The sequence below is a fragment of the Pseudophryne corroboree genome, chromosome 6 (genome assembly GCF_028390025.1).
Source record: "Pseudophryne corroboree isolate aPseCor3 chromosome 6, aPseCor3.hap2, whole genome shotgun sequence".
NCBI classification, from domain to species: Eukaryota; Metazoa; Chordata; class Amphibia; order Anura; family Myobatrachidae; genus Pseudophryne; species Pseudophryne corroboree.
In genome coordinates, this window is record NC_086449.1 from 50839363 (window position 1) to 50859963 (window position 20601).

Genomic DNA, 20601 nt, shown 5'->3' on the forward strand with positions numbered 1-20601 from the left:
GTAAGCGGGTGTCCTCCGCGATGCCGGTGATCCCGTTGCTGGTCAGTCTCCTCCTTTGCTGCAGGGTCCCGCTCCACTGAAGGTTGGATGTCCTTCCCCGGTCCTGAGGCTGGCTGGACTCCTCCTCTTCTGCGGCGTCTTCTCCACTCAGCGCGGACGGCTCTGGTTGCTCTGGTGACAGGCACAGGCAGCTCCTCCCTGGCGTTGGTCCTCTCCTGGTCCTGCGGGTTGCTCCCTTGCATCTCTTCAGCTTGTGCGCATGTCTCAGCTCCTCCTCCTTCGGTCTTCGTGAGTCCTCCACGCTGGGTGCAGTAGTCATTCAGGATAACATAATTTATGTTATTCTAGACAACTGTACCCTTTCCCCTACTTATGTACACAATACCCCAAACATCTTACTAGACAGTTTCCATCTGAGATACTGATAACAGGAACATATATTTATTATAATCAGCCATCCTAAAAGCTGTATACACTTCCCACTCACTATGTCTTTCACACTATGTCAAAGGTGAAAGAAAACTTGTAACTTAACGTGACACTATATTTCTAACTGGTGCCTATATGTCTGCAAAGCACTAATCCTAATAAAAAGTATGTACAGTATATAAAGCAATAAGGTCATACATATACAAAATGGAGTTAAACATGGACAAAATGGCATCTAAAAAGTGGTTAAAAATAACACCCCGTACAATAACCCATACGGTGAAACAGAGCAGCATACATTGTTCCTGTAGAAATACCCAGCACTCATAACCCTGCTGGTCAGAGAAGGAATCCCAGTACTGAGAGGAGCTGCTGGAACTCTCTACTAGTCCCAGCACCTGCATGAGCAGAACAGCTGTATATTACAGAGCTCAGTAATGGCAGTCCCACGGTCATTGACTATTGTTATACTGCAGCTCTAGTTCCTAACACAGAGACCTTCCCAAGGGGAAAAGTACCTCCAGGTCCACTTGTCAGACCTCTCCTGTCTTTATCAAGACTGATTTATATAAAACACTTGTCACATTCAGAAAATAGATATTGGTTCCATTGAATTCATACAGTTGTGATAAGTTACATTACTTATGATACACAAGCTGCATTCAGGCCCTCAGAGTGACTCCGCATGTGATTACTGAGTGTTTTCACACTTGCTACATTCAGAACATGTAAATGGTTTCTCTCCTGTGTGACTCCTCTGATGTATAACAAGATATGACTTATGGGAAAAACATTTGCTGCACTCAGAACATATAAATTATTTCTCTCCTGTGTGACTCCTCTGATGTCGAATAAGAAATGACTTATGGGAAAAACACTTGCTACATTCAGAACATTTAAATGGTTTCTCTCCTGTGTGAATCATCTGATGTATAACAAGATATGACTTTCTGGTAAAACATTTGCTGCATTCAGAACATATAATTGGGTTTTCTCCTGTGTGACTCCTCTGATGTATAACAAGCTCTGACTTCAGGGAAAAACACTTGCTGCATTCAGAACATTCAAATGGTTTCTCTCCTGTGTGAACTCTCTGATGTATAACAAGCGGTGCCTTCTGGGAAAAACACTTGCTGCATTCAGAACATTCAAATGGTTTCTCTCCTGTGTGACTCATCTGATGTCTGATAAGATGTGATTTACATGTAAAGCTTCTGTCACACTCAGAGCACATATGTGGTTTCTCTCCTGTGTGACTCCTCTGATGTTTGGTAAGATGTGATTTACATGTAAAGCTTCTGTCACACTCAGAGCACAGATGTGGTTTCTCTCCTGTGTGAATCCTCTGATGTATAACAAGATGTGACTTCTGGAAGAAACACTTGCTGCATTCAGAACAAATAAATGGTTTCTCTTCTGTGTGACTCCTCTGATGTATAAGAAGAAGTGACTTCTGGGAAAAACACTTGCTGCATTCAGAACATTCAAATGGTTTCTCTCCTGTGTGACTCCTCTGATGTATGATAAGTTTTGATTTATGTGTAAAGCTTCTGTCACACTCAGAGCACAGATGTGGTTTCTCTCCTGTGTGACTCTTCTGATGTATGAGAAGATATGACTTCTGGGAAAAACACTTGCTACATTCAGAACATTTAAATGGTTTCTCTCCTGTGTGACTCCTCTGATGTATGATAAGTTTTGATTTATGTGTAAAGCTTCTGTCACACTCAGAGCACAGATGTGGTTTCTCTCCTGTGTGACTCCTCTGATGTATGAGAAGATATGATTTACTTTTAAAGCTTCTGTCACACACAGAGCACAGATGTGGTTTCTCTCCTGTGTGACTCCTCTGATGTATGAGAAGCTGTGATTTATATGTAAAGCTTCTGTCACACTCAGAACACAGATGTGGTCTCTCTCCTGTGAGACTCATCATTAAATGGATAAAAACTTCTATCCATAAAATGAAAATCGTTTCTTTGAACCATTCAGAAGCTTAAGAAGAAATTATATCTTTAGTTGGCTAGATCAGGGAACAAGGAGCCTTTCCCGTCTCTTTCCACAGCCCTGTCTTCTATTCTTAGTGGGACTCCAGCTCCTTAAGTTACCTGTAAAAAAATAGAAAAATAAAAACTTTTATTTAATACTCTGAAGATCACCATTGTAATCAGATGTAGTGTTATATTGTATAAGGAACATGAGGTATCTTTATGTATGTTGCCTAATTGCTGGACTCCCATTTCCAGTCAGCTTTGCAGTACAGAGACCCCTTTCCTCCTGCCACAGATACAACATATATATACAAAACATATAAAATTATAATAAAATGATGTTATCAAATTGGAATGAAATGACAGTTAGGCAGTATCCAATTAGCTGCAGTATATTGATAACTTATAGCAAATACAATCATTTGGTATCGTGTTAGTGGCGATAAGTTATTATTGATAAGTCTCCATAGGGTTTATCGTGCATTTCTCTTCACCATCTTTGAGCTGGTGGTAAGTAATGAAAAATCCCTATTAAAAATGTTGCCATTTGGTTCTGAATCCCTGGTACATCCCTCTGAATGACTAATGAGGCACTTAGAAGTTTTTAATTATTTTTATTAGGTTTCCTCTTTTTTTAAAGTTCCCTAAAATCACCCAAATATGTACTTATACCCATTTTTATGTACCCCAAATTTAATGAGAGCACGCATTTTGCTGAAAAAAATAGCTTTATATAATTTTCTGCATTTTTAAAAAAAATGCATATAACAGAAATTTGACCTAATTTAATGACAGTAAATACTTTTATTATGGCCACTAATAGACGTCTACAATGTTTTCCTAAGTTAGTTTGATTTTTTTGGGGTAAAGGCAGAATTCCTCACTTTCTCCAATGCCAGCTAGAATTATCACGTGATTCCTGTTATTGACGTTTTGGAATGGTATAGGTGTGATAAATGGGAGCGTGCAGGCTGCGATAACCTGATATTTTGGGAGGTAGGTGTGATAACAGAATCTGAGATCACAGCTAATGTTATCAAGGCTAATTGGATACCCCCCTTGGTAAGAACTCTGATCCCTCCCCCCAGTGTCAGAGATGCACAGGAGTGAGCGGACAGTGGGGAAGGGAGGAGAGGTGTGGAGACAGGTTTCATACAAAATCTATTTAATGATATTCTGACCTCCTGTAAAAAGCATAGATAGGTGATATATGCTACAAATCTGGCCATACCTCCCATCAGCTGATGCACCAGGATGCTGCCACTTTCTCTGCACAAGTCATGGAAATGGGGATAATGTGAAACACTACAATCATTCTGAGCAGCGTGTGTAGAGGAAACAGCAGCATTCCAGGATCTGTAACCTGAGCAACCAGTATATATAAGAACACATAGATGTCTATGTAAGAGACACGGGTAGGTTTGGTGCTTGTGTTCACGACAAAGAAAATCCGAATTTTCTTATGTACTTTCCAGAAAATCTCTCTCATTGTTCAACTGGGGGACATGGCTTACACTGGGCATAGAGTTGGGCACTTGGAGAAATCAATTACTTAAAGCTAATTGATGCTCTCTCCCCTATATACCCCTCCTACATCAAGTAGGACACCAGTTGTTTCACTAATTAAGCCCTAATGGAGACATCACATTCAAACTAAAAAAAAAAACGAAACAAGACAACAGTATATCATAAGGGAGGGAAGGCAGTTTACCCAGATGGACTATGCGAAACAATTGGAAATCATTACAGAAAAACCCTACATCCAATCAGAGTGGCAGCTGCTTACACAAAAAAACAAGATTTATGGTAAGAACTTACCGTTGTTAAGTCTCTTTCTCTGAGGTACACTGCGCTCCACAAGGAATAACATCGGGGTGTAGAATAGGATCTGGATCCGTGGCACCAACAGGCTCAAAGCTTTTGACTGTTCCCAAGATTCACAGCGCCGCCTCCTCTATAACCCCGCCTCCATGCACAGGGAGCTCAGTTTCATTAACCAGCCCAATGCAGTGGCAGGTACCAGAGACGACAATCACTCGTAGCCAATTACACCACACACTCACCACAGGAGATGATGTCAGCGGCTATGACAATACCAACCCAAAGAAGCTAAGTGCGTCAGGGTGGGCGCCTTGTGGAGCCCAGTGTACCTCGCAGAAAGAGATTTAACAACGGTAAGTTCTTACCATAAGACTCGTTTTCTGCTGCGGGGTACACTGGGCTCTACAAGGATTAACATCGGGGATGTCCTAAAGCAGTTACTTATGGGAGGTAATGCACTGTAGTGGGCACAAGAACCCGTCATCCAAAGGAGGCATCCTGGGAAGCGGCGGTATCGAAGGCAGAACCTTATAAACGTGTTCCCGGAAGACCACGTAGCCGGCTTGCACAATTGTTCAAGTGTCGCACCATGGTGGACCGCCCAAGAAGGTCCAACCGACAGAGTAGAATGGGCCTTAATGGTAGCAGGAGCTGGACGACCAATCTGTACATAAGCATGCGCAATTGCCATTCTAATCCATCTGGCCAGAGTCTGCTTGGAAGCAGGCCAGCCACGTTTGTGAAAACCAAACAATACAAAAATAAGAATTTACTTACCGATAATTCTATTTCTCGTAGTCCGTAGTGGATGCTGGGCGCCCATCCCAAGTGCGGATTATCTGCATTACTTGTACATAGTTATTGTTAACTAAATCGGGTTATTGTTGTAGTGAGCCATCTTTTCTAGAGGCTCCTCTGTTATCATACTGTTAACTGGGTTCAGATCACAAGTTGTACGGTGTGATGATGTCCTAGTGGATGCTGGGAACTCCGTAAGGACCATGGGGATTATACCAAAGCTCCCAAATGGGCGGGAGAGTGCGGATGACTCTGCAGCACCGAATGAGAGAACTCCAGGTCCTCCTCAGCCAGGGTATCAAATTTGTAGAATTTTGCAAACGTGTTTGCCCCTGACCAAGTAGCTGCTCGGCAAAGTTGTAAAGGCGAGACCCCTCGGGCAGCCGCCCAAGATGAGCATTTACAGATTTTGGCTGTGGCAGGCCTGCCAAAGTATGTGCAAGCTGAATTGTACTACAAATCCAACGAGCAATAGTCTGCTTAGAAGCAGGAGCACCCAGCTTATTGGGTGCATACAGGATAAACAGCGAGTCAGATTTTCTGACTCCAGCCGTCCTGGAAATATATATTTTCAGGGCCCTGACAACGTCTAGCAGCTTGGAGTCCTCCGAGTCCCTAGTAGCCGCAGGCACCACAATAGGTTGGTTCAGATGAAGGCTGACACCACCTTAGGGAGAAACTGAGGACGAGTCCTCAGTTCTGCCCTGTCCGAATGGAAAATCAGATATGGGCTTTTGCAAGATAAAGCCGCCAATTCTGACACGCGCCTGGCCGAAGCCAGGGCCAACAGCATGGCCACTTTCCATGTGAGATATTTTAAATCCACGGATTTAAGCGGTTCAAACCAATGTGATTTGAGGAACCCCAAAACTACATTGAGATCCCAAGGTGCCACTGGAGGCACAAAAGGAGGCTGTATATGCAGCACTCCCTTGACAAACGTCTGGACTTCAGGAACTGAAGCCAGTTCTCTCTGGAAGAAAATCGACAGGGCCGAAATTTGAACCTTAATGGACCCCAATTTGAGGCCCATAGACACCCCTGTTTGCAGGAAATGCAGGAATCGACCCAGTTGAAATTCCTCCGTTGGGGCCTTCCTGGCCTCGCACCACGCAACATATTTTCGCCAAATGCGGTGATAGTGCTGTGCGGTCACCTCCTTCCTGGCTTTGATCAGGGTAGGAATGACTTCCTCCGGAAAGCCTTCCTCCTTTAGGATCCGGCGTTCAACCGCCATGCCGTCAAACGCAGCCGTGGTAAGTCTTGAAACAGACAGGGTCCTTGCTGGAGCAGGTCCCTTCTTAGAGGCAGAGGTCACGGGTCCTCTGTGAGCATCTCTTGAAGTTCCGGGTACCAAGTCCTTCTTGGCCAATCCGGAGCCACGAGTATAATTCTTACTCCTCTCCGCCTTATAATCCTCAGTACCTTGGGTATGAGAGGCAGAGGAGGGAACACATACACTGACTGGTATACCCACGGTGTTACCAGAGCGTCCACAGCTATTGCCTGAGGGTCCCTTGACCTGGCGCAATACCTGTCCAGTTTTTTGTTGAGGCGGGACGCCATCATGTCCACCTTTGGTTTTTCCCAGACGTGTCGACACACTCGTACCGACACCCACAACCACACTGGGGCTATAGGGGACAGACCCACAGCCAAGCCTGTTAGAGAAACACAGAGGGAGTTTATGCGAGCTCACACCCCAGCGCCTATCCCGGTACCGAAACAAAACAAATCTCAGACCTGCCATCGCTTTAATAATAATAATAATATTATTATTATTAAGTACAGCACCAAATTACTGTCCCCCCCCCTCCCTCCGTTTTGCACCCTGTTACTGTACAGTAGTGTAGGAGGCCAGGACCAGCGTCTCTGCAGCTTGTGAGAAGAAAATGGTGCTGAGTGGAGCTGTGAGGGCTAAGCCACACCCCCTTAATGGCGCGTTTTAGTCCCGCTATTTATTTAAATATTTATACTGGCGGGGGTCCAGTTTTGGTGCCTAGGCACCGTAAACCACTTCTGCCAGTGCTTTTTTTTTTTTTGAGGATTTATGCTGCCCAGGGCGCACCCCCTGCGCCCTGCACCCTGAAGTGCCGCTGTGTGTGGTAGCATGGCAGGCTGCACGGTACCTCAAGCCGTCACTGAAATCTACTGATCTTCTTTACTCACCCGTCTTCTGACTTCTGGCTCCAAGGGGGGTGACGGCGCGGCTCCGGGAACGAGCATCTAGGAGTACCTAGCGATCAGACCCTCTGGAGCTAATGGTGTCCAGTAGCCTAAGAAGCAGAGCCCTTGAACTCACAGAAGGAGGTCTGTTTCTCTCCCCTCAGTCCCACGATGCAGGGAGCCTGTTGCCAGAAGTGTTCCTTGAAAATAATAAACCTAACAAAAATAAGAATTTACTTACCGATAATTCTATTTCTCGTAGTCCGTAGTGGATGCTGGACTCCGTAAGGACCATGGGGATTTGCGGCTCCGCAGGAGACAGGGCACAAAAAGTAAAAGCTTTAGGACTAGCTGGTGTGCACTGGCTCCTCCCCCTATGACCCTCCTCCAAGCCTCAGTTAGGATACTGTGACCGGACGAGCGTACACAATAAGGAAGGATTTTGAATCCCGGGTAAGACTCATACCAGCCACACCAATCACACTGTACAACCTGTGATCTGTGATCTGAGCTGCTCGGCAAAGTTGTAAAGCCGAGACCCCTCGGGCAGCTGCCCAAGATGAGCCCACCTTCCTTGTGGAGTGGGCATTTACAGATTTTGGCTGTGGCAGGCCTGCCACAGAATGTGCAAGCTGAATTGTACTACAAATCCAACAAGCAATCGTCTGCTTAGAAGCAGGAGCACCCAGTTTGTTGGGTGCATACAGTATAAACAGCGAGTCAGACTTTCTGACTCCAGCCGTCCTTGAAATATATATTTTCAGGGCCCTGACAACGTCTAGCAACTTGGAGTCCTCCAAGTCCCTAGTAGCCGCAGGCACCACAATAGGTTGGTTCAGGTGAAACGCTGACACCACCTTAGGGAGAAACTGGGGACGGGTCCGCAGTTCTGCCCTGTCCGAATGGAAAATCAGATATGGGCTTTTGCAAGATAAAGCCGCCAATTCTGACACTCGCCTGGCCGAGGCCAGGGCCAGCAGCATGGTCACTTTCCATGTGAGATATTTCAAATCCACAGATTTGAGCGGTTCAAACCAATGTGATTTGAGGAATCCCAACACTACATTGAGATCCCACGGTGCCACTGGAGGCACAAAAGGGGGCTGTATATGCAGTACTCCCTTAACAAACGTCTGGACTTCAGGAACTGAAGCCAATTCTTTCTGGAAGAAAATCGACAGGGCCGAAATTTGAACCTTAATGGACCCCAATTTGAGGCCCATAGACACTCCTGTCTGCAGGAAATGCAGGAATCGACCCAGTTGAAATTCCTCCGTCGGGGCCCTCCTGGCCTCACACCACGCAACATATTTTCGCCAAATACGGTGATAAAGTTGTGCGGTCACCTCCTTCCTGGCTTTGATCAGGGTAGGGATGACTTCCTCCGGAATGCCTTTTTCCTTCAGGATCCGGCGTTCAACCGCCATGCCGTCAAACGCAGCCGCGGTAAGTCTTGGAACAGACAGGGTCCTTGCTGAAGCAGGTCCCTTCTTAGCGGCAGAGGCCACGGGTCCTCTGTGAGCATCTCTTGAAGTTCCGGGTACCAAGTCCTTCTTGGCCAATCCGGAGCCACGAGTATAGTTCTTACTCCTCTCCGTCTTATAATTCTCAGTACCTTGGGTATGAGAGGCAGAGGAGGGAACACATACACTGACTGGAACACCCAAGGTGTTACCAGAGCGTCCACAGCTATTGCCTGAGGGTCCCTTGACCTGGCGCAATACCTGTCTAGTTTTTTGTTGAGGCGGGACGCCATCATGTCCACCTTTGGTTTTGCCCAACGGTTCACAATCATGTGGAAGACTTCCGGATAAAGTCCCCACTCTCCCGGGTGGAGGTTGTGCCTGCTGAGGAAGTCTGCTTCCCAGTTGTCCACTCCCGGAATGAACACTGCTGACAGTGCTATCACATGATTTTCCGCCCAGCGAAAAATCCTTGCAGCTTCCGCCATTGCCCTCCTGCTTCTTGTGCCGCCCTGCCTGTTTATGTGGGCGACTGCTGTGATGTTGTCCGACTGGATCAACACCGGCTGCCCTTGAAGCAGAGGTCTTGCTAGGCTTAGAGCATTGTAAATTGCCCTTAGCTCCAGTATATTTATGTGAAGTGAAGTCTCCAGGCTTGACCATACTCCCTGGAAATTTCTTCCCTGTGTGACTGCTCCCCAGCCTCGAAGGCTGGCATCCGTGGTCACCAGGACCCAGTCCTGAATGCCGAATCTGCGGCCCTCTAGAAGATGAGCACTCTGCAACTACCACAGAAGAGACACCCTTGTCCTCAGAGACAGGGTTATCCGCTGATGCATCTGAAGATGCGATCCGGACCATTTGTCCAGCAGATCCCACTGAAAGGTTCTTGCGTGGAATCTGCCGAATGGAATCGCTTCGTAAGAAGCCACCATTTTCCCCAGGACCCTTGTGCATTGATGCACTGACACTTGGCCTGGTTTTAGGAGGTTCCTGACTAGCTCGGATAACTCCCTGGCTTTCTCCTCCGGGAGAAACACTTTTTTCTGGACTGTGTCCAGAATCATCCCTAGGAACAGCAGACGTGTCGTCGGATTCAGCTGCGATTTTGGAATATTTAGAATCCATCCGTGCTGTCGTAGTACTACTTGAGATAGTGCTACTCCGACCTCTAACTGTTCTCTGGACCTTGCCCTTATCAGGAGATCGTCCAAGTAAGGGATAATTAAGACGCCTTTTCTTCGAAGAAGAATCATCATTTCGGCCATTACCTTGGTAAAGACCCGGGGTGCCGTGGACAATCCAAACGGCAGCGTTTGAAACTGATAGTGACAGTTCTGTACCACGAACCTGAGGTACCCTTGGTGAGAAGGGCAAATTGGGACATGGAGGTAAGCATCCTTGATGTCCAGAGACACCATATAGTCCCCTTCTTCCAGGTTCGCTATCACTGCTCTGAGTGACTCCATTTTGAATTTGAACCTTTGTATGTAAGTGTTCAAGGACTTCAGATTTAGAATAGGTCTCACCGAGCCGTCCGGCTTCGGTACCACAAACAGTGTGGAATAATACCCCTTTCCCTGTTGTAGGAGGGGTACTTTGATTATCACCTGCTGGGAATACAGCTTGTGAATGGCTTCCAATACCGCCTCCCTGTCGGAGGGAGACGTTGGTAAAGCAGACTTCAGGAACCGGCGAGGGGGAGACGTCTTGACTTCCAATCTGTACCCCTGAGATACTACCTGCAGGATCCAGGGGTCCACTTGCGAGTGAGCCCACTGCGCGCTGAAACTCTTGAGACGACCCCCCACCGTACCTGAGTCCGCTTGTAAGGCCCCAGCATCATGCTGAGGACTTGGCAGAAGCGGGGGAAGGCTTCTGTTCCTGGGAAGGGGCTGCCTGCTGCAGTCTTTTCCCCTTTCCTCTACCCCGGGGCAGATATGAGTGGCCTTTTGACCGCTTGCCCTTATGGGGACGAATGGACTGAGGCTGAAAAGACGGTGTCTTTTTCAGCTGAGAGGTGACTTGGGGTAGAAAGGTGGATTTTCCAGCTGTTGCCGTGGCCACCAGGTCCGATAGACCGACCCCAAATACTCCTCCCCTTTATACGGCAATACTTCCATGTGCCGTTTGGAATCCGCATCACCTGACCACTGTCGTGTCCATAAACTTCTTCTGGCAGAAATGGACAGCGCACTTACTCTTGATGCCAGAGTGCAAATATCCCTCTCTGCATCTCGCATATATAGAAATGCATCTTTTAAATGCTCTATAGTCAATAATATATTGTCCCTGTCCAGGGTATCAATATTTTCAGTCAGGGACTCCGACTAAGCCACCCCAGCACTGCACATCCAGGCTGAGGCGATTGCTGGTCGTAGTATAACACCAGTATGTGTGTATATACTTTTTAGGATATTTTCCAGCTTCCTATCAGCTGGCTCCTTGAGGGCGGCCGTATCAGGAGACGGTAACGCCACTTGTTTTGATAAGCGTGTGAGCGCCTTATCTACCCTAGGGGGTGTTTCCCAACGCGCCCTAACCTCTGGCGGGAAAGGGTACAATGCCAATAATTTTTTTAGAAATTAGCAGTTTTTTATCGGGGGAAACCCACGCATCATCACACACTTCATTTAATTCATCTGATTCAGGAAAAACTACGGGTAGTTTTTTCACACCCCACATAATACCCCTTTTTGTGGTACTTGTAGTATCAGAAATGTTCAAAACCTCCTTCATTGCCGTGATCATGCAACGTGTGGCCCTACTGGAAAATACATTTGTTTCTTCACCGTCGACACTGGAGTCAGTGTCCGTGTCTGTGTCGACCGACTGAGGTAATGGGCGCTTTAGAGCCCCTGACGGTGTTTGAGACGCTTGGACAGGCACTAATTGATTTGCCGGCTGTCTCATGTCGTCAACAGTCTTTTGTAAAGTGCTGACGCTATCACGTAATTCCTTAAATAAGACCATCCAATCAGGTGTCGACTCCCTAGGGGGTGACATCACTAATACAGGCAATTGCTCCGCCTCCACAGGACCCCACTAGCCCTTTGGGGAGACAGAGGGAGAGTTTGCCAGCACACACCAAAGCGCTATATATGTATAGGGACAACCTTATAAATAAGTGTCTATCCCTTATAGCTGCAATATATCTATATCTAGCCAAATAAGTGCCCCCCCTCTCTTTTTTACCCTGTTTCTGTAGTGCAGGACTGCAGGGGAGAGTCAGGGAGACGTCCTTCCAGCGGAGCTGTGAGGGAAAATGGCGCTTGTGTGCGGAGGAGATAGGCTCCGCCCCCTTCTCGGCGGCCTTTTCTCCCGCTTTTTTAGGAAAAACTGGCAGGAGTTAAATACATCCATATAGCCCAGGAGCTATATGTGATGTATTTTTAGCCAAAAATAGTGTTTATATTGCGTCTCAGGGGGCGCCCCCCCCAGCGCCCTGCACCCTCAGTGACCGGAGTGTGAAGTGTGCTGAGAGCAATGGCGCACAGCTGCAGTGCTGTGCGCTACCTTTACTGAAGACAGCTGTCTTCTGCCGCCGATTTCCGGACCTCTTCTGTCTTCTGGCTCTGTAAGGGGGCCGGCGGCGCGGCTCCGGGACCTATCCATGGCTGGGCCTGTGATCGTCCCTCTGGAGCTAATGTCCAGTAGCCAAGAAGCCCAATCCACTCTGCACGCAGGTGAGTTCGCTTCTTCTCCCCTTAGTCCCTCGATGCAGTGAGCCTGTTGCCAGCAGGACTCACTGAAAATAAAAAAACCTAAGTCTAAACTTTTACTCTAAGCAGCTCGAGAGAGCCACCCTTCTCGGCCGGGCACAAAAATCTAACAGAGGCTTGGAGGAGGGTCATAGGGGGAGGAGCCAGTGCACACCAGCTAGTCCTAAAGCTTTTACTTTTTGTGCCCTGTCTCCTGCGGAGCCGCAAATCCCCATGGTCCTTACGGAGTCCCAGCATCCACTTAGGACGTCAGAGAAAAGTATTTTTTCTGAGAAACTCTGGAGAGCCTCTCAGTGTGCATCCAGTCTCACTGGGCACAGAATCTAACTGGAGTCTGGAGGAGGGGCATAGAGGGAGGAGCCAGTTCACACTCCCTTTAAAGTCTTAAAGTGCCTGAGTCTCCTGCAGATCCAGTCTATACCCCATGGTTCTTGAAGCATCCCCAGCATCCTCTAGGACGTATGAGAAATCAAAAACAATTTTAATAAAAAAAAGCCATGTTGGCCTTTACATGTGTCGACCATATGCCCATGTCGATCAATTGTGGTTGACCTAGTGACAGTCAACCTAACTAGGGTCGACCTGCCAAACGAATACAGATACGACAGGGACTATATACAGGTTGTATATGGTATGCTGGCAACCGGCATCCCAGCTGCCAGTATGCCGGCAGGGGAGTGAGTACCACGAAGCCCTCTGCGCTCACCACAGGTTCTATTGGCGCTCTATGGGTGTCGTGGACACCCACGAGTGGATATAGCCCCAGTTAGCCGGATTAGCAGTGGTCGGAATCGCGGCATCTGCATTCTGACCACTGGGATGCCGACCGCCGGGATATGAACTACATCCCCTATATACCAGTAGCATATCTCTCTCTATGGCCCTCATTCCGAGTTGTTCGCTCTGTATTTTTCATCGCATCGCAGTGAAATTCCGCGTAGTGCGCATGCGCAATTTTCGCACTGCGACTGCGCCAAGTAACTTTGCTATGAAGATAGTATTTTTACTCACGGCTTTTTCATCGCTCCGGCGATCGTAATGTGATTGACAGGAAATGGGTGTTACTGGGCGGAAACACGGCGTTTTAGGGGCGTGTGGCTGAAAACGCTACCGTTTCCGGAAAAAACGCAGGAGTGGCCGGAGAAACGGGGGAGTGGTTGGGCAAACGCTGGGTGTGTTTGTGACGTCAAACCAGGAACGACAAGCACTGAACTGATTGCACAGGCAGAGTAAGTGTGGAGCTACTCTGAAACTGCTAAGAAGTTTGTAATCGCAATATTGCGAATACATCGGTCGCAATTTTAAGAAGCTAAGATACACTCCCAGTAGGCGTAGGCTTAGCGTGTGTAACTCTGCTAAATTCGCCTTGCGACCGATCAACTCGGAATGAGGGCCTATATACTGTATCTGTATAATGTGCAGTTTTATTATACAGCAGGGACGCTGCCACTGGCGTATCTATAATGGGTGCAGTGTGTGCGGGGCACACAGGCCCCTGGATCCAGAGGGGCCCCACACTGCACACATATCTTCTATACTTACCATTCTGGTGTCCGTGTGTCGCCCCCTCCTATCCGAATCCCGTAGCCGGCAGCGCTGTTAGCACTGTGAGTGTACAGAGCATGCAATACAATGGCCGCCACAATTTTTTCAGAGACCTGCGCACAGAGGCGTAACTAGCACGGGGCGAGCAGGGCGTGTGCCCTGGGTGCCGTGGCAACCCCAGCAGAGGGGGGCGCCACAGGCACCTGCACGGCCCGCTCGCCCCATGCGCCCACCACCGTCAGCTCCCACTAGGTACGGGGACTCAAGTCAGTCAGTGGCGGAAGGAAGCTTGGATGCGGGCCGGCGCCAGCGAGGGAGAAGGGTGATGAAATCCATTTTCATCTCACTTAAACTCGTTCTGTGCCGCTGCCCGCTGGATGTCATTTTCCCTGGTGACCTTCTCTGCTGCCTGGCTGGCCCACGCACTGCCTGCTGGGAGAAAGGAGGAGGGAGGAGGAAGAGTCACGGGGGAGCTCTGTAATGTCAGCGGCAGCCGTGAAGAGCCTTACCGCGCCTGAGCCGGAAAAGCAAGAGATGCAAAATGCAAAGTATGTTGTGTGAAAAAACATACAAACATGTAAATATCAGTGTGTGTGTTTTGCTGTGTATGTGTGTATTTGTTTTGCTGTGTGTGTGTGTATTGCTATATGTGCACAGTGGCACTCCTTAAAGGAAAAGAGCTTCATTCACATGGTAACAGAGCTTTGTGTCTATTAGACTATTCCAGCTTGTTGTATCCCCTGCCCCAACAGCTCGGTCCTCCCCACACATTACACCCCCCCTGCGTCCCTCCCCACACATTACACCCCCCCCTGCGTCCCTCCCCACACATTACACCCCCCACCTGCTTCCCTCCCCACACATTACACCCCCCCCTGCGTCCCTCCCCACACATTACACCCCCCCCGCGTCCCTCCCCACACATTACACCCCCCCGCGGCCCTCCCCACACATTACACCCCCCCCGCGTCCCTCCCCACACATCACCCCCCCCCCCGCGTCGCTCCCCACACATTACACCCCCCCCGCGTCCCTCCCCACACATTACACCCCCCATGCGTCCCTCCCCACACATTACACCCCCCCGCCTCTCTCCCCACACATTACACCCCCCATGCGTCCCTCCCCACACATTACACCCCCCCGCGTCCCTCCCCACACATTACACCCCCCCGCGTCCCTCCCCACACATCACCCCCCCCCCCGCGTCCCTCCCCACACATTACCCCCCCCCGCGTCCCTCCCCACACATTACACCCCCCCTGCGTCCCTCCCCACACATTACACCCCCCCTGCGTCCCTCCCCACACATTACACCCCCCCCTGCGTCCCTCCCCACACATTACACCCCCCCTGCGTCCCTCCCCACACATTACACCCCCCCTGCGTCCCTCCCCACACATTACACCCCCCCTGCGTCCCTCCCCACACATTACACCCCCCCTGCGTCCCTCCACTCACATTACACCCCCCCTGCGTCCCTCCCCACACATTACACCCCTTCTGCGTCCCTCCCCACACATTACACCCCCCCGCGTCCCTCCCCACACATTACACCCCCCCCCCGCGTCCCTCCCCACACATTACACCCCCCCCCGCGTCCCTCCCCACACATTACACCCCCCCCGCGTCCCTCCCCACACATTACACCCCCCCGCGTCCCTCCCCACACATTACACCCCCCCGCGTCCCTCCCCACACATTACACCCCCCCGCTTCCCTCCCCACACATTACACCCCCCCGCTTCCCTCCCCACACATTACACCCCCCGCGTCTTTCCCCACACATTACACCCCCCTGCGTCCCTCCCCACACATTACACCCCCCTGCGTCCCTCCCCACACATTACACCCCCCTGCGTCCTTCCCCACACATTACACCCCCCTGCGTCCTTCCCCACACATTACACCCCCCCCTGCGTCCTTCCCCACACATTACACCCCCCCCTGCGTCCCTCCCCACACATTACAACCCCTGCCTCCCTCCCCACACATTACACCCCCCCTGCGTCCCTCCCCACACATTACACCCCCATGCGTCCCTCCCCACACATTACACCCCCATGCGTCCCTCCCCACACATTACACCCCCATGCGTCCCTCCCCACACATTACACCCCCATGCGTCCCTCCCCACACATTACACCCCCCCCTGCGTCCCTCCCCACACATTACACCCCCCCCTACCCTGCGTCCCTCCCCACACATTACACCCCCATGCGTCCCCACACACCTTGTATGGCGGCTGCAGGCGTCTCTCATACCCCGGGCACAGCGCTCACCTCACTGCCGGTCCCCGTCTCTCCCGTGTCCCGTCGCCTCCTCCACCGCAGCAAGTGTTGTGTCCTGTCCGTGCTCAGGCCGGGAAAGTCAGTGGGCGAAAGACTGGCATGGGGAGGAGTGAGGGCGGGAATTTATGAAGGGGGAGGAGTTTAGTTCTGGCTTAAATGGGATGGGGAGGAGTGAGGGAACGTTTTGAAGGGGGCGGAGCCTGGGCGGGGACAGAGGGGAGGTGGGCGGATACCAGGCGGTAACAATGAGTAGGGATCACGTGGTGGTCGTTCTCTATTCAGTAGCTCAAAACGCTGGACATCGCTCCCCCGGGGCTGCTAGTGACGTCACCACGTGATGCTGTATAACTGCTGCGGAGAATTGGCGCATTCCCTCACACTCCCCTCCTGCCGCCTGCAGTGCGTCAGTGTTACCGTCTATACTTGTAATTTGTCTAGAAATATGTTTTTATAGGTTGTATAGCAATATCTCCCAAAACAAGCATTTAAGTATAGATACAGCTATATGTGGTCATTGTGGTGCTATATACGCCCTGTGTGCGGCGCGTGACTCGCCCCCTCATCACCCAGCGGCACTTTCCCCTAATAGCTCATCTCCCTGATGCTACGCTAGTTTTCAATACTACATAAGTATGACGTACCCGCAGCATATTCCTCATCTAACCCCTCTTGCTCGCCCACATCATGTTTCTCACATACCCAACTCACCCGCAGCCCGTCTCTCATATGTACCCCTCACCCGCAGCCCGTCTCTCATATGTACCCCGCCTCACCCGCAGCACTTCCCTTGCTTGGCTCCTATCTGCTTAATAACAGCATGTCTCTCACACATCTCCTCCTGTCTACACAGCATGTCCAGCATATAACTAATCCCACTCAACCCTCCATGCTCCCAAACATTTCCATCACACACTCACCCCTCACTAACAGCATGTATCTTATAGGGGCAAAGGACGCCAAAATGGCGCCCGGAGCCGGCTAAGGGGGAGGGCCGCGGGGGGGGGGGCGCGTGGCCGGCGGCGGGAAAGGCAGGGGGGCGGGCAGGGGAGCCCGTCCCCGTTTTGGCACCTACGGTAGCCAGCGGACCAGTGGGGCAGCGCGGTCGCGGTTAGGGGGGCAGTGCCAGCGCAGCGTTCTTAAGGAGCAAGCAGGAGGGAGAGGAGTCACTTCTTACCGGAAAGGTTGCAGTGCAGACTCCCTCCTTCTTGCTCAGCGTACACAGCATCAGCATGCAACAGCAGAGGCAGCGCCAGGCTGCCAACGGGAGTCGCGGAGATCAGCAGGGTGATCCATGCTTGGAGCGCCCGGAGAGGAGAAGGGCTCTCCCAGCACGTTTTAGAGAGGGGGAGGAAGCTATGTCCGGGCATCAGCTGTCGGCAGCAGGAAGGGACGAGAGGCAGCAGCAGCAGCTGAACAAGAAGAAAGTAGGAAGGGCTCCACCTGGTGGTCGGAGGTCGAACAAGAGGAAGCAGTCCAGCCAGGCTGAAGCACCAGATCGTGGCAGGAAGTTAGTGAGAACACAGCGTGCGGTGCAGCAATACGAAGGCGGCCACCTGAGCGGGGTGAGTGCAAAGCAGGACTCTTATGGGGGCTTGATACCGGAGGGGACAGAGTCAGACGGCCAGGGTGCAGAGGGGGAGGAGCAGACTTTTATTATGCAGCAGATGGACACTATTACCCTCCCCACTGCAGCGCAGACACCATCTACGCATCACTTATGCACAGCAGGCAGGGGGGGCCCAGGGGACGGCGGAGGCAGCCTAAACCCGGGCCGGTCCCAGCAGGGATCGTGGGAAATGGGGTTGGATATGCAACCCCTCAGTAGCCAGCACCATGCGCCCAGCTGCACACCACAGCGGCAGGACAGGGCGACCATGCAGATGGCAGAACACATCGCAGAACTTCTGCATAGCTGCATGGCTCGCTCGCCGCTGTTCAGGTCCCCACCAAGGAGAAGATATCAACTAGAGTCACCTACAGGGAGCAGCCACAGTCAATGCGGGGATGTCCAGCGGGGTTTGCCCCCCAACGCGCAGCAGGGACATCGTACCCAGGAGTGGCTCGCAGCTTCTTCAGGTCGGGGAGGCCAGACTCATAGACCCCTAGCACACGACAAGGACAGGGGAGGGGTTTCGGCTTTGCAGCAGACTCCAAGGACAGGATGCAGTATCCAAGAGCATGCCGCAGCGCACAAATACATCGTACAGAAGGCTGCTACGCACGCGTCTGTTGCCGCGGCGACCACAGCGAGGACAAGGCCAGAAGCAGCTGTCGCCGGGACCAGCACAGCGAGGGCGTTTACGGGAACACCTGTCGCGCCGACCAGCGCAGGGAGGGCCATCGCTTCGGCACTGGGAGCCTCGTCCAGCACAGGCCAGGAGCTCGGGAATGGTGAGAACAATAATAGCAATGACGTTAATGTTTTTGATGTACAATTGAGCAGTAATGATAGCTTGCGGGGTGAGGGGTCTGGGAATACAAGAGCGCCGGCGGCAGGTGCGGCTAGCAAGGACGCGCTGAGCTCATCGGACTCTGAGGACGAGGTAGCATGTAAGGCGTTTAAGGAGCAGCTGCGCGCAGCAAGAGCAATTAGCAAGCAAAGGAAAGCTAGCGCTCCCGGCGTAGATACGTTAAGTAGTCAGTTGGGAAAGATAGCAGAAAAAAAGGACAGCGGGTTTTTGCCGCAGGGCGGCTCTTGGGATTATGAGCTAGGGGAACTGGCAGAGCAACTGCCGAAGCAGATCAGAAAGGAGATAGAGAAAGGGGCGCTGGTGGACATTTGCACGCTTACAGCAGCGGGGCTGAGAGACAAGGAGAAGTGGGCCACAAAGGGCCCAGCGCTAGTGGAAGCTTATAAGACATTTGATAACTGGTTAAGCGGCATGTTTGCTTATGCCGGGTGCTACATAGAGGCTTATCCGAGCATGGCAGTCAGCATGTTGAAGTACATAAATTTTATACACTCAGTGTACAGGGAGTACGGGGGATCCTTGTGGCGGGTTTATGATGAGGCCTTTAGAGGGAAATCCCAGGGTAAAAAACCTATTAGGTTTGGCACCAGGGATGTTGACGTGTGGTTCAAAGCGCAGGCGACCGTTCTTGACAAAGACAAGGGCGGCCCAGACGCTAAGGGAGGCGCAGGGAGGCCTAGTACGCACAAGCAGGACAAGCTCAGGTGCTTCGCATTTAACGATGCGCAGTGCACGCAAGCGATATGCAAGTTCAAACATGCATGCACTTTTTGCGGCGGAAACCACCCGGCCAAGGATTGCTTTAAAAAAAAGGGAAGCCAGGCTCAGAAAGGTAATGGAGTGCTCGTACCTGGGAAAAGCACCTAGCCCGGTGAGGCTGGCTCGGATACAGGAATGGCTGGCCAAGTATCCCAAACGGCCGGAGGCGCAGCTGTTATATGAGGGGTTTAGGGACGGGTTTAGGATTCCGGTAAGAAAAGAGGTGCCCCCAGCAGCGTGCAATAGGAATTTGAATTCAATTGATGCGATGCCAGCGGAGGCAAGGGAAAAAATTGCTAAGGAATTGGAGCTGGGCAGGATGGCAGGCCCATTTGGGGCCCCCCCTATACTGGATTTGGTTATCTCTCCACTAGGTTTAGTACCCAAGAAAGTGCCCGGGAAGTTCAGGCTCATTCAGCACCTGTCCTTCCCAGAAGGGGCGTCAGTGAATGACGCCCTAGACGAGCAGCAATGCTCCGTGCAATATCAGTCGTTTGACCAGGCAGTAGAGATTGTCAGGAAACACGGGCAAGGGGCCATGATGGCAAAATTGGACATCGAATCGGCATTTAGGCTGCTGCCCTTGCATCCTGATAGTTTTAAGCTAATGGGTTTTCATTTCGAAGGGGCATTCTTCATTGATAAATGCCTGCCTATGGGTTGTGCTATATCATGCGCCCTGTTCGAGACCTTCAGCTCTTTTTTGCAGTGGTGCCTAGAAGTGCGCACAGGGGTGAGGGCGGTGGCGCATTATTTGGACGATTTTTTACTAGTGGGGCCAGCTCAGTCCGGCCAGTGCGGTCAGCTGTTGGGGGAGTTGGAAGTCTTGTTAGAGGAATTCGGAGTCCCCGTAGCAAAGGAAAAAACCGACGGCCCGGCCGAGGTAATGGCTTACCTGGGCATAGAGATTGACTCGCTCAGGATGGAATGCAGGCTGCCCGCCGATAAGGTGGAGAAACTGGACGTAGATATCAGAGCATGCGCAGGGGCTAAGAAAGTCACACTGGCGCAGTTGCAGTCATTGCTAGGTTCCCTTAACTTTGCTTGCCGAGTCATCCCCATGGGCCGGATTTTCAAGCGGCGTTTGGAGAGGGCCACGGCAGGGGTAAAGAGGAGGCACCACTACATCAGGCTGGGCAGGGAGT

At 51.0% G+C, this 20601-nt stretch overlaps 1 protein-coding gene across 1 annotated transcript in view; it reads right to left on the reverse strand.

The window, feature by feature from the left end:
- Positions 1 to 425: 425 nt before the first annotated feature.
- LOC134936080 (zinc finger protein 268-like) overlaps positions 426 to 20601 on the reverse strand; it is a 206576-nt gene continuing 186400 nt past the window's right edge. Inside the window, exon 3 of the mRNA XM_063930988.1 lies at positions 426 to 2315. Within this exon, the coding sequence (XP_063787058.1) occupies positions 1247 to 2315 (1069 nt within the window). The 3' untranslated portion in view covers positions 426 to 1246. The remainder of the gene's footprint in view (positions 2316 to 20601) is intronic.